This window comes from Hyperolius riggenbachi, chromosome 6 (genome assembly GCF_040937935.1).
Source record: "Hyperolius riggenbachi isolate aHypRig1 chromosome 6, aHypRig1.pri, whole genome shotgun sequence".
NCBI classification, from domain to species: domain Eukaryota; kingdom Metazoa; phylum Chordata; class Amphibia; order Anura; family Hyperoliidae; genus Hyperolius; species Hyperolius riggenbachi.
The window spans coordinates 103,814,243-103,827,320 of NC_090651.1; the positions used below are offsets into that span (position 1 = coordinate 103,814,243).

At 45.6% G+C, this 13,078-nt stretch overlaps 1 protein-coding gene across 1 annotated transcript in view; it reads right to left on the reverse strand.

Annotated features, from left to right (window-relative positions):
- Window positions 1-13,078, reverse strand: part of CNN3 (calponin 3) — a 73,510-nt gene that overhangs the window by 23,171 nt on the left and 37,261 nt on the right. The window contains exon 2 of the mRNA XM_068239754.1: window positions 666-787. Coding sequence (XP_068095855.1) covers window positions 666-787 — 122 coding nt within the window. The remainder of the gene's footprint in view (window positions 1-665; window positions 788-13,078) is intronic.

The following is a 13,078-nucleotide window of genomic DNA, read 5'->3' on the forward strand; positions in this document are numbered from 1 at the left end:
TCAGCATATAACAACAAAAGATGCACAAAAAGATAGAATATATACACACACACTGATACAGGTTTGCTGTACGTCAGTCAGGCTCTCAGTGTCAGCTCACACCTCTTTCTAATGACGCCCAAACGCTGCAATCTGTATACACTGACAACAGTCGCCGCAGTGATACAATAAATGCAGCCATTCATTTGCCAGGTAAATGGAGGGGGTGGGACTAGAGGTTGGCACTTTAAGAAGGGGCAATGATGATTGGCCCCACTGATTGAGGAGGTGGGACTGGCACCTTCATTTGCTGCCGCTTGAGGAAGGGGGTGATTGGCCGCACTCGGAGGCGTGACTAAAGGCCTCCGAGATACACGGCCACAGACAGCAGCAATTAGCCCCACTGATGGAGGAGGCAGGACTGGCGCCTCCGATATTCACGTCTTTGCCGGCGCTTCAGGAAGGCGGTGATTGTCCACACACTGAGGGGGCGGGACTGAAGACCTATGACGTGCACGGCCGCGGCTGTGCATAGAAACGAAATAACACTTAAAAGGGAGTCTGAAGCCGCGGCCCACTGTAAAATGTCCTGCGGACCACTAGTGGGCCGCGGACCGGGGATTGGAAACCTCTGCTTTACATAACAAAATGATTCCAACAAAAGTATAGCAGAGCCAAATACTTACTGGCAGAGAATGACACCATCTCTCAGGCCCATCTGGAAGTTGTCCCCAATCCTCATGCCAGTCACCTCCTCTATCCAGAGCCGCAGGTCCTCCTCTACCTGAGGGTCATATTTCTGAGCAATCTAAGGGTTAAATAAAAAGGAAACCATTTAGAATAAAAGAATAGCAGTACACATGCATGTTACATGACAGCAAGCTGGTATTAAAACATCGTCCCTGTTACATGCTCTCTGCCCACCTATAGTAAGAAGCAATCATACAGTGAAATGGCTAAATAGAATTATCACACCTATTCAAATGGAACCGTTTTAAAATGCTAGCTGAGGGCATTTTCAACCCACCCCACTGTGATGCTGCTAGTGTGACGTCGGTCTGTCTCCCACCCCCATATAGCAATGGAACAGTCTGTACAGCCTCGATCTGCACTGTCGCCTGCGGGATCGACTCCCGATCTCGGACCTTGAGCATGTGTATGAGAATTTAGAATTGCCTCTAGGGAATGCCCACACCTCCAGCAGCTGCCAGTCCTCTCAATGGATGCAGGTCACATGACTGACTTTACCAAAGTGTATTCCTCTAAAAGTGCTCATAGCACAATCACCTGTCCATAGAAAGAGATCTGCTACCTTTTAAGAAGTCCAGAGCTGCATGTAAGAATCCCAACATCTAATGTACTGCCCTCCATCGTTTTATATGCATAGATATAATAGGGGAACCATATCCCTACGTCAGCTGAGCTGGATTGCCTACTACTGTATATATCGCACACATAAAAATACCAGGAAGACTTTAGATGATAAACTCTGGTAACTGTACAAAACCATACGTGGGTCTATAAACAATTGCAGTACGGTACTATTTTCATAGTCATGGCTGTGACAGCAAACACTAGATTATTAGCAGTACTTCAGGGCAGTGAGACAGATGAAGGAATTTTCTCATGACCTGTTGAAACTACACATCACAACTTTCTGCACTAGGCTATTAAAGGGTTTCCATGCTAAGACAATGTCATCCTGTGTAAGTAACCACACTGCATTGTACTGGGCAAGTCACAGTGGCAGATCGTAGTACAAGCCAATAGCTTCAGGGACAGCACAATATACAGGCACTTGTTCTCATAAACAGCTCTAAGTGAAGCACTGCGATAAGTGAAGCTCGGGTACAAAAATCACAACACTTACCCAAGTGGTTTCAGAGCGTGGACCCTCCAAAGATAACCGACAAAGGCTTGTTGGTAATCTGATTGGGGCTGCGCTCCTCTTCAAGAAAGAGTGTGGCCGTACTGAGCTTGTGTTTTAAGAGGAGTGTGACCCGATCAGCTGCAGGGTCCATGATTGGTAACGGAGGTGTGGGGGAGGACTGCTAGGGAAACCTCATTAGGATACAGAGTCTACGCTCTCCAATAAAAAATAGGTCTCAAAGTGATATTAACGGTTTTGTTTTCAGAATATTCAAAAATAGGTTCCATGAGCCAGCATAACATGCGTTTTGCTATAAATGATTAGGTAAACTATACATTTATCTGGTCCCTGGCCACATAAGATATTATCTGCCTGGCTGGGTTTTGAAATGCCGACTTACTTTGCCAATGTCAGATACCGATTGGTTGAAGTGAATATCTGCCTGTATGCTGTCCAAAGTCCTTCCCCCATCCTATCGCCACTCACGTATGAGATAGATATAGATATCTCTTACTTACTGGGCTTTAACTTTATCTAGTTGGAAACAGATCGACCCCTCTCTGATCAGAGAGGGATCGTATGGCCACAATCTGTGGAGCTGCCGTGCCCCACCCCCCCCCTCATACATTACATGTTCCGGCCGGCGTGAGTCCCCTGGTCCCCGCTGTCTTCTTCTCCGCTCCGGGCTCCAGACCGTTCCTGCAGCTACTGAACTTCCTGTCCAGAGGAAGTTTAAACAGAGGACGCTCTACCATTTAAACTTCCTGCCGGGACAGGAAGTTCTGTGTAGCTGCAGCCAGTCCGGAACCCAGCGCGGAAGGAAGACAGCGGGGGACCAGGGGACTTGCACCGGCCGGAACAGGTAATGTATACACGCTGTATTGCGTCGGTCGTCGGGCATTCGAACGCCTCTATCGACGCACTCCCGATCCGCTGGCGATCGAGAGAAATCTTCTGCACGGACGGATCGACGGGAATGATCGATTTCGGACGGAAATCGTTAGTTCGGTCAGCGGTGTGCGCAGGAATTTCACAGCCGATTCGATCACTTTGATCAAATCGGCTGTATATCAGCGGGAAAATCGTTAGGTGTATGGGCCCCTTAAGAGTGAGTAAGTAAGACAGAGACAGACACACACTTTTAGCCAGGTGCTTCATCCGGCTAGTTTTTGTGAGCACCCAGCTCTCCTCCTCCTCCTCTGCTGTGAGCAGAGTTGCGCAGAGAAGTGCCGGTGTTGTGTCTGATTACGCTGCCTGTTAATTTGCGCTGCCCCGCATGCGCAGTAGGAGACTGTGCGGCCACAGTTCCTATTTAATTATGCTGCTGGTGGTAAAATACTAAGTCACCGCTTCCACACATCATACACTTCCCAAATTTTCAGGGTAGGTAACCTCTATGCCAAATTGCACCCCCCGAGCCCCACTGGTTCCCAAGATCTAATCCATCTCCTGAACCAGCGGGGCTCGGGGGCTGCAATTTGGCAGAGATCGTTCGGGGGATCCTCTCCCTAGCCTGAAAATTTGATGAGTGTATGATGTGTGGAAGCGGAGATATTTATTATTTTACCATCAGCAGCATAATTAACTTCACACTGAGCATGCATGCTAATCAGTGTGGAAGGGCAGCGCAATCAGACATTACACCGGCCCTGTATTATCTTATCTCGCCCCACCTGGCTACTTTTTCATGCCACCCAAATGGGAAAAAAAAAAAATGTATGGGGAGAACACTGCTCAAGATGTGGCATCCAGTAGTTTAAAGTCGGGGGGAAATAATCAGCTCAGCTTGCAGTCATCTTCATTAACAACTTCATGTCAGGGTGATGAGTAATTCCAGCCATACAGGCTACTATACTCCAGAGTCAATAGCAAAAGATAACTGTGCTCCTGACATCCCCAACAGGTGAAAGCCATCGATCACATTTAAGAACCACAGGTGAAAATCTGGGCAGAAGAGAAATCCTCAGCTTTACTTTTACCATCATCACAAACCTAAATAGACTGTAGTGAGAGAGATTGCAGCTCTCCTGAGATGTACAGCAGCCAACGTTCTCATCTGAGCTGCCTCTAGACACTGAAGTAAAGGTCCCAACCCTACACTACTGTCATTTTAACTCATGGCATAAGTGACCTACACCTATATGGACATTGGCCATAGACTGTATGTATACTGGGGGGGGGGGGGGGGGGGGGTAACATTTATTTTGTGAGTTTTTATCAATTATAACAGATTCAATTTGTCCAGGTTAGTGGCAAGTATACTTTAACCCCTTCCATTCCACTCTGCTTTTACAGCCACACACCACTGTTTGTCTTACAGGTTTTAGCTCAGCCACCCCAACATTTGCCTGTCCATTGAGAAAAAATGCTATTGCCTTTACATTGCATGATTGCAAGCACTGGGATAAAGTCTGGTTACGGTTATTGCCCAGGTAGTGTTGAATGTCCTGGTAAAAGTGGCATCTTAGTCATAACTCCTGACCACTCACATAAGCAATAACAGAGCAGTCACACAATGCGAGAGGCCTGAGAGCAGTTTTATATGATCCGCGGGATTAGTGTAAACACCAGAGCCACACATTTGGCAGTATGAATGGAATCTATGAATAAAGCAAGTTGTCCCATTTACTGCAGTGTTTACCCAGTGCCTGGAAACCACAGATGGGAAAAATCCAACAAACTGTATCTTATACTACAATAGACACCTGTGTGACCACAGCATTACTCAATATCTGGTAAGGAGTGCACTTATTTTTTTTGTTATATAGCAATTCAGTCTCAAGGGCCTGTGAAACATCACACAGCAAACGAGTCACTAGCTCAACTCTTTCAGGGAGTAAAGATGGTCTCTCCTGCAGCGCAACAGCCAGGCTAGACAGATCTGATAACCAGGTAGCCTATGCTTCTCATACATTACACCTGGTGCCTGACTTTGGGTTTTTTCTCTAATTGTTGTCAATGGAGCTGGCCCCAGGCTAGGAGACACTGGCACCCAAATTCCATATTAATTTAATCCTCCCATATTTTCTTTTACAATGAGAATTCAAAGAAAAATCACTACACTGCTAACAAAAGGATTGTAATATATTCAATCCCAATTACAGGGTTTTTAAAATTCATTCTTTTGGCCCTCAGCCTGCAACTTTAGCAAGTCAGACTAATCTGACTTGACCCACATTCATCAATGAATGTGCACCCCAGTGGTAAGCTGAACCAATGAAGCGTAACCTGGTTTAGGGAACGTTTTCTTCTATGTCTCAGGCATGTCCAAATTCCGGCCTGTGGGCCAAATATGTCCCGCTAAGCTTTTTCCTGTGGCCCATAAGCTCTCTGCAGTTAATTGCATGCAGCCCACATGCCATTGCTGCAGCGCCGCATGTAGGGGCCATCTTGTGCTGCTGCGGTGCCTCTCCCTCTGCTAGTCTGTAGTGATTACTTTAGAACTACACAAAAATGCCCACCGGTGTCAGTACTCAAGGACTCTTTCTCTGGTGTCCATTTGTTTATAGTCCTGTAGTTTCTATGGTTTCCCGATCAAGGGGGAGTGGAGGGGAGGGGGAGGAAGAAGACAACAGAACAGACATTGGTGAGCGAAGGGGAAGTAGCGAGAACCACTCTGCCAGAAGATTTTAGGAGGTGGTTAGTTATAGGCACCAAGAGGGGTGGGATAGTGTAAGCATTAGGAGGAAGGGTTAGTGCATGAATAGGCGCTAGGCAAGTAAATAGGAAACTCTTGGCATGACCAGAATATCCATATTTTCACTATTGGCATCACCTGGTGCCCATCTCAACAGGTCACAGCGCTATACATACTCAAAAGGCAGGCCTAGCAACTAACAGCACTTTAATGATCAGTTGCTAGCATCTTTCCCCCAGATACCAAAAGACACCATTTCAGATCTTATGAAGCCACACCTTAAAGAGATGCTGTAACAACATTTTCAGCCTTATTTCTTCTATCCTATAAGTTCCTATACCTGTTCTAATGTGGTCTGGCTTATTGCAGCCTTTTTCTAGTTGCACTGTCTGTATTATATCTAATCTTCTTTCCTTTGCTGAGCCTTGTCAGCCCAGAGAGGAATGTGCTGTGATAGGGAGAAGTTATGCACACCTCCCCCACGCCCCCTGCAGAGTGAGGGTGTGTGGGTGAGGGTGTGTGTGAGTGTGAGGGTGTGTGAGTGTGAGGGTGTGTGAGTGTGAGGGTGTGTGAGTGTGAGGGTGTGTGAGGGTGTGTGAGTGTGAGTGTGAGGGTGTGTGAGTGTGAGGGTGTGTGAGTGTGAGTGTGAGGGTGTGTGAGTGTGAGGGTGTGTGAGTGTGAGTGTGAGGGTGTGTGAGTGTGTGTGTGAGGGTGTGTGTGTGTGTGTGTGAGGGTGTGTGTGTGGGTGAGGGTGTGTGTGTGGGTGAGGGTGTGTGTGTGGGTGAGGGTGTGTGTGTGGGTGAGGGTGTGTGTGTGGGTGAGGGTGTGTGTGTGGGTGAGGGTGTGTGTGTGGGTGAGGGTGTGTGTGTGGGTGAGGGTGTGTGTGTGAGGGTGTGTGAGGGTGTGCGAGAGTGTGCGAGAGTGTGCGAGAGTGTGCGAGAGTGTGCGAGAGTGTGCGAGAGTGTGCGAGAGTGTGCGAGAGTGTGCGAGAGTGTGCGAGAGTGTGCGAGAGTGTGCGAGAGTGTGCGAGAGTGTGCGAGAGTGTGCGAGAGTGTGCGAGAGTGTGCGAGCGAACAGCTGTGAGTGCAGAAAGATCAGTCCAAAGCCCAGACAAGCAGCCAAGGCAACAAGTGGGAGAAATATTACAGCAGTGAAGTCACGTTTGAGGAGCCTCTGCAAATAGGCACCTGCTCTGATGATGTATTTCCTGTTTGGTGGCCATCTTCAGTGTTTACAAAAACAATGAATAAAATGGATTGCATCACCACGAAAGCAGCAGGAGCAGGGAAAATGTCATAGAGGGGGCTAGGAGAAAAAACTACAAACAGGCTGGTACTTTTATTTATGTAAGATTTTCACAGTACAGAGTCTCTTTAAAGAGAATCTGTACTCTAACATTTTAAAGCAAAAAGCATACCATTCTATTCATTATGTTCTCCTGGGCCCCTCTGTGCTGTTTCTGCCACTCTCTGCTGCAAACCTGGCTTGTAATTAACCGTTTTAGGCAGTGTTTACAAACTAACCAGCTTCTGATAGGCTCACATAAGCAGAGTGTGTGAGTCATACAGAGCCTGCAGGGGGCCTGGAGGGGGTGTGTATAGCTTCTACCAATCACAAGCAGCCCTCCACATTCCACACATTCCAGCTTTAGCCCGACTGTGCCGACAGAAGGAAACAGATTAGATCATATAACAGAGATAACACAGCCACTGTGCAATTAGGAAAAGCTGCAGTAAGCCAGAGCACATTAGAACAGGCAAAGAAACTTATAGGATAGAAGAACTAAGGCTGAAAAGTTTGTTACAGAGTCTCTTTAAGGAGTCGCGGCTGCTTTGGTAGCACAAGGGGCAGCTACAAAATATTAGGTTGATGATTTTAAAGGAAGGCTGAAGTGAAAGGAATACAGAGACTCCCATCTACATTCTCTAACAATGCCACCTGCCCTGACATCTGTGCTTCTGCTCTGCATCTACCTTTAGTCACCATCTCAGAATGAGCATGCAGATCAGATGCTGTGACTCTGGTCTAACTTCACCTGTTGCATGCTTGTTGCAAGTTGATGCAGGATTATGCAAATTCTGTATACAAGCGGGGAATTTGAGGCAGTGGTCTTGGCATCAAGCTAGTGGTCGATACCTTTGAGTGCAACTGTCAAGCATAAAATCAATTATTTTTATCTGGTAAACCAGTAATAAGGATGCTAACCAGGCAATCCAAAACACCACTATTACTTTTCTTGTTGATAAATGATCATTCCCCAGTTTACCTGACTCTTATTTGGTACATTGCTGCACAAAGGAAGTTGCAGGGCATGGTGGGTTGTCTTTTTTTGCTTCTTTACTTTCCTCTCCGACTTAAATAATGCAATCTGATTGGCTGAAGCCTCTTTCCCCCCCTTTTTTCCCCTCCCACACCTCTGTTCCTCTATGATTGACCAATATTTCTCATGCTGAGACAATGCACTTTTTATTGCAGAGCTGGGCGAGAGTACCTGAAGACTGGGAGGAGGGCAGATAATGCATACACAATCAGGCAGAGGAGAGTAAGGGAGGAAATGACATCAGGATTGGCTTCAAGATAGACAGTTAAAATGGAGACTCCTAAGAAGGATTTTCTCTTTTTTTTACTATAGAGAAATCACTAAAATCAAAATGTGGACAGTGCAATGCATATGCTAAGTAAAGCAAGTATTTTTCAACATGTGGGGGGTATTCTGAGAGATAGTATGGCTGACAGCTCCTCTTTAAAAGAGAATCTGTGCTCTAAAATTCTTACAATAAAAAAAGCATACCATTCTATTATGTTCTACTGGGCCCCTATTTGCGGTTTCTGCCACTTCCTGCTGCAATCCTGGCTTGTAATTGCCAGTTTTAGGCAACAAAAAAACATGGCCGCTACCCAGAGTGTGATAGACTGAGCTTCTCTCAGCCTGACTCATACAGAGCCTGGAGGGGGCGTGGAGAAGGGGAGTATAACTTCTACATATCACAGCAGAGCAGCACATTCCTGCTTGAGCCGACAAAGCTGACAAAGGATTAGATTATATAACAGAGATAATACAGTCACTGTGCAACTAGGAAAGGCTGCAGTAAGACAGACCACATTAGAACAGGTATAGGAACTTATAGGATAGAAGAAATAAGGCAGAAATTGTTGTTACAGAGTCTCTTCAGCACAAGCAAAGCTTTCTTAGTTATGCATATCCATGGCTAAATGTCATGTTCCAGAGCCAGCAGAGAGACCAGTCTCATTCTAGGGTCCCCAGGCTGACTCATGGCCTATCTGTGTATCTGTAGATACAAAACATATGCCCAAGTAGGCATGATCCCTTTGTGTTGTGGTATTCGTCCAGCCCTGTAAAAACCTCACGTTTATAAGCGCAAGTAAACTGGCCCTTGTTTGCTTAGTTTTCATAGTGCAGTAGCACATGGAGATACTTGTGGTGGCCCACTACAGCCTTCGGCTGCATCCAGGTAAGAGGAAGGCCTCTGTCCCAGAGGGCAACCTCCAGGTAGGTTTACACAAGTATTAGCTATCCATGTATGTAAACTACTGTGGATGAGCTGCTATTGTAGATGTAATCAAGTCCTCCATTGATAGAGACCCCAGAATAGGATGTGCTATTGTACTGCCTCTGGGTGACTTACTAACTCTCTTGTGACGTACCCACTGACATGTACAAATGACCTGGGCTGTGGAGTCAGAGTCAAAGCAACTTTGGGTACCTAGAGTCGGTTTCATGAAACTGAGGCATCTGAGTCGGATGATTTTTGTATAAACTCCACAGCCATGGTAAGTATTAGGCTAAGGAGTCAGAGTCGAGGAGTCAGAGCAATTTTGGGTACCTGGAGTAGGGGGTTTCATAGACTGAGGAGTCGGAGTCTGATGATTTTTGTACGGATTCCACAGCCCTGCAAATGACACAGCTTTCCATTTCTTCAGGGAGACAGTACGTCATGCTAATGGATGTGGTGACCCACAACCTCCAGCAGGGGGGGGGGGGGGGGGGAGGAAAAAAAGACCACCAAGGTGCTGAAGTAGCTGATGAGAATGTGGCATTTATACAACCTGTCCCGTCATGCATATCATTTAGATACTTTAAAAGCCTATTTTGAAAAAGTCCCATGTGGCCAGAGCCTGACACTTCCACATCCCAGGCAATTACATAATTAGCCAGTGTTTTCCAGATCTGTGCAGGCATCCAGGCACACAAGGATTTCAGGAGATGGGTTGACCTTTCAGCACTCATTACAGAGAAAGCTTGGAAAAGTATTCATCACATGTAAAAGCGTCATGCAAACCATCTCACACAAATGATCCATTTCAAGGATATGAAAATTGGATTAGAGGCCCATTGACAAAGATGATCCTCCTAATGGAAAACGCCATTAACTTTCTGCATGATGCTAACTCAGAAAGAAAAAAATAAGTTTCACATGACCTAACCGCAGAGAAATCTGTTTCAAATTTCACCGCAACAGCTGGCCAAAAGCCAAACCTTATAAAGTTTTCCTGTATGCCTCTGAGTGGGAATTTCAGAAGCTTTCCATAAAAGGATGAGTACGATATCTGGGAAGAAGCCACTTTCAGATCTTCTTTGCACCAAAAAATTCTCAGTTCAAAAGAATAAGGCATTTTATCTGCATAAATGTTCCACAAGGGCTGCCAGAGTCTTCTTAAAAGCAGGACCAAAAGCTACAAGTTCATGCCTATAAATGACGTGGCTGGGAAACGAAAGCCAACAACTACAAACAGCAAAACACCCCAATAAGTTATCCTAGCATGGTTGGATATAGATGTCTGTGTGTAAATGTGGGAAACCATTTTAACCAAGTCTTAAAAGTAAACTGGTCATGAAAAAGATCTGCAGGCTGTAATTACTGATTGCCGGCTAAACATTCAGGGGTGAGCAGCACAGCTCCTTCCCCATGTGTTACCATTGGCCAGTGAGGCACGTCACGCACGTCAAACATTGACCTGTAAGAGAGAGTTCAGGAGTTAGCACAGGCATGGGCAAACTTGGCCCTCCAGCTGTTAAGTCCCATAATGCATTTGCCTTTATGAGTTATGACTGTGGCTGTAAGACTCCTGCAATGCATTGTGGGACTTTTAGCTCCTTAACAGCTGGAGGGCCAAGTTTGCCCATGCCTGCGTTAGCAACACCGTGCAATACTGCGTTAGGATATTGCATCGTCTATCTTTAAAACTCTACCTAGACCCAAGACAGTGCATGCAAGTCTAGGTGCTATGCAGTGGGCACGAAAATCATTACACTCCAACTCTGACGCCTCAGTTTATGAAACTACCGACTCCTTGTACCCAAAATTTGCTTTGACTCCTCAACTTAACTCCACAGCCCTGGCCGCACGGGACCACATTGCAGTATTCTAATTTATATTAATAAGTTTACTAGCAGCCTTGTCCCCACATACACCAATCTGCCAAGATGATTGTTCTGACCGATATTCCAACTTAAAAAAAAAAGGCTCATGAGATAGAGATGCCAGGTCAAGCTGACAACCTTGGAGATTCAAAATTTCTGTTTCCAATAGGCCGACTTTCAAGTGGTTCTGAACTCTGTACATAAAAACAGACTGTGCACACAGACAGAGTGGCCATGGTTGCCAACAATATAGCCTGTGTATGGCAACCCTGATGCATTGCCGAGAGATCTGGAATGGCGGATCATCATGGTTGAACACATTGTTCGCCTGTGGAATGTAGGTAAAAAGTTAAGCAGCCGCAGTTTCTGTCTATTGTCCTATGTGCGCAATGTGCACTGCTCAAAGGGAAAGGGGAGGAGGGACGATGGGCGACGCACAAGCGAGCAGCCACTGGCAGGGCAAGGAGAACAGCATGCTCGTATATTGGTTGTTTGGCCATGTGATGGGCGGGAGCAGCTGTACAAAATGCTAGTTTCTCTGCCAAGCCTCCAAGAACCATTGTCACAGCAGGAATACTGTCTAGCGTGTGTACAAAGCTCAAGACCGTCAAATCCTCACAAAGGTCCCCCAGTTAAGTATCACCTAACAAATAGGCAAAAAAAAAGGCAGACTAAGGCCTGGAACCCACTAGGAATTGCTGCAGCGCTTTGTACAGCACATTCGATTCGCGATTTGTGAGGGTTTGGTTTTTTTGTGAAAAAACGAAACAAAAAAAAAAAAAAACCCTTTTATACTTATCAGGTGTCCGGCTTGTGTCCATAGCCCCGCCACCTAAAGGAAGAGGTTATAGGGATTTCTCTAGTACCAATCAGAGAAGCGCTGTGACCTTTTCCTTTAGGGTGGAGCAACAGACAGAAGCAGGAAATCCAGATACTTGAAGAGTATAATAATTATTTAAATCACAATCCCTCGCCCCCCTAAAGCACTGCAAAATCGTGTTTCAAAGCAATTTTGCAGCGTTTATATACTTAGCATTGAGCACAAACGCACACAAAATTCTACATGTCCTGCGATTGTGATTACCCCTAATCGTGCTCTAGTGGGTTCCCCACCACTCACTTTCATTGGCAAAGTATTTAGTGGAAATTGCCAGCAATCCCAAAACGCTGCCAAAACCGCACTAGTGGGTCCCAGCCCTCATGCTGCAAAGGGGCAACGGCAACTTTCCAAGAAAAAAAAAAAAAGCGCAAACTTTTTACAGAATTAACCCAGGCGGTTTCACGGACACTCCACAGGCCATCTCTTCCTAGAACTCAGTGTTAAGTGAAATCCTGCAGTAAGGGAAACAGGAAGGTATCTAAGTCCAGGAGCTGCAGACAAGTGTAACTCGCACACAAGCACCATTTGTATGTAGTCATTTCCAAAGCGCCTCCCGCTTATTAGACGGTTTAGTAAAAGCAGATGCAAAGCCATGATAAGGGAGACTTGCACAGTTCTTGGCTAATTATTAAAAGACAGCCAGAAAAAAGAAGTTGCGATCACAATCCTGATCTCCAATTGAGTATAGGATTTCCCTGTAAAAGATTCAAATATAGTGCAATATTGTTTCAATGGAACACCCACCCTGTGGAGCGCAGTCTTTTTGCCTTTCTGAGGGCATTTGGATTATAATTATTAAAAGACACAAATTTCCCCAGGATTGGTTTCAGTTTAACTCCTTATTAGCAGATTTCACAGCAGCAGTCCAGGAAGCGATCTGATGTCATGTGCTTCCCGCATCCCAGACTTCAGCATTATATATAGCCACATTTACATTCCCCAGAAAAGCTCTTTGTAAGCCTCAGGCTATTTGGAATTTATAGCTCCCCACCCTAACAAATGCAGTTATCAAATATCTCCTCCATATGTCAACCCCAGACAGGACTATATTAGAATCTCAGAAATACATTCCACACCGGGAAGCAAAACCACAAACACATGGAGCACCATTTATCAGCAATACCCCCTCCCCCTCCCTCGGCTCCTGTGGAAGCCATATTAACCACAAGCACACCGCCTCTTAGCAAAAATAGACAAACGTAACTGGGACAGTGGAAAGTACAGCAAAATATTAAATATCAAAATTAAAGTCTTAAAAATTCGTAAAATTATGCCTAGGTTGGTTTGCCTTCTTAAAACTGAAAGAATTTACAATAATTTGTTACCCAC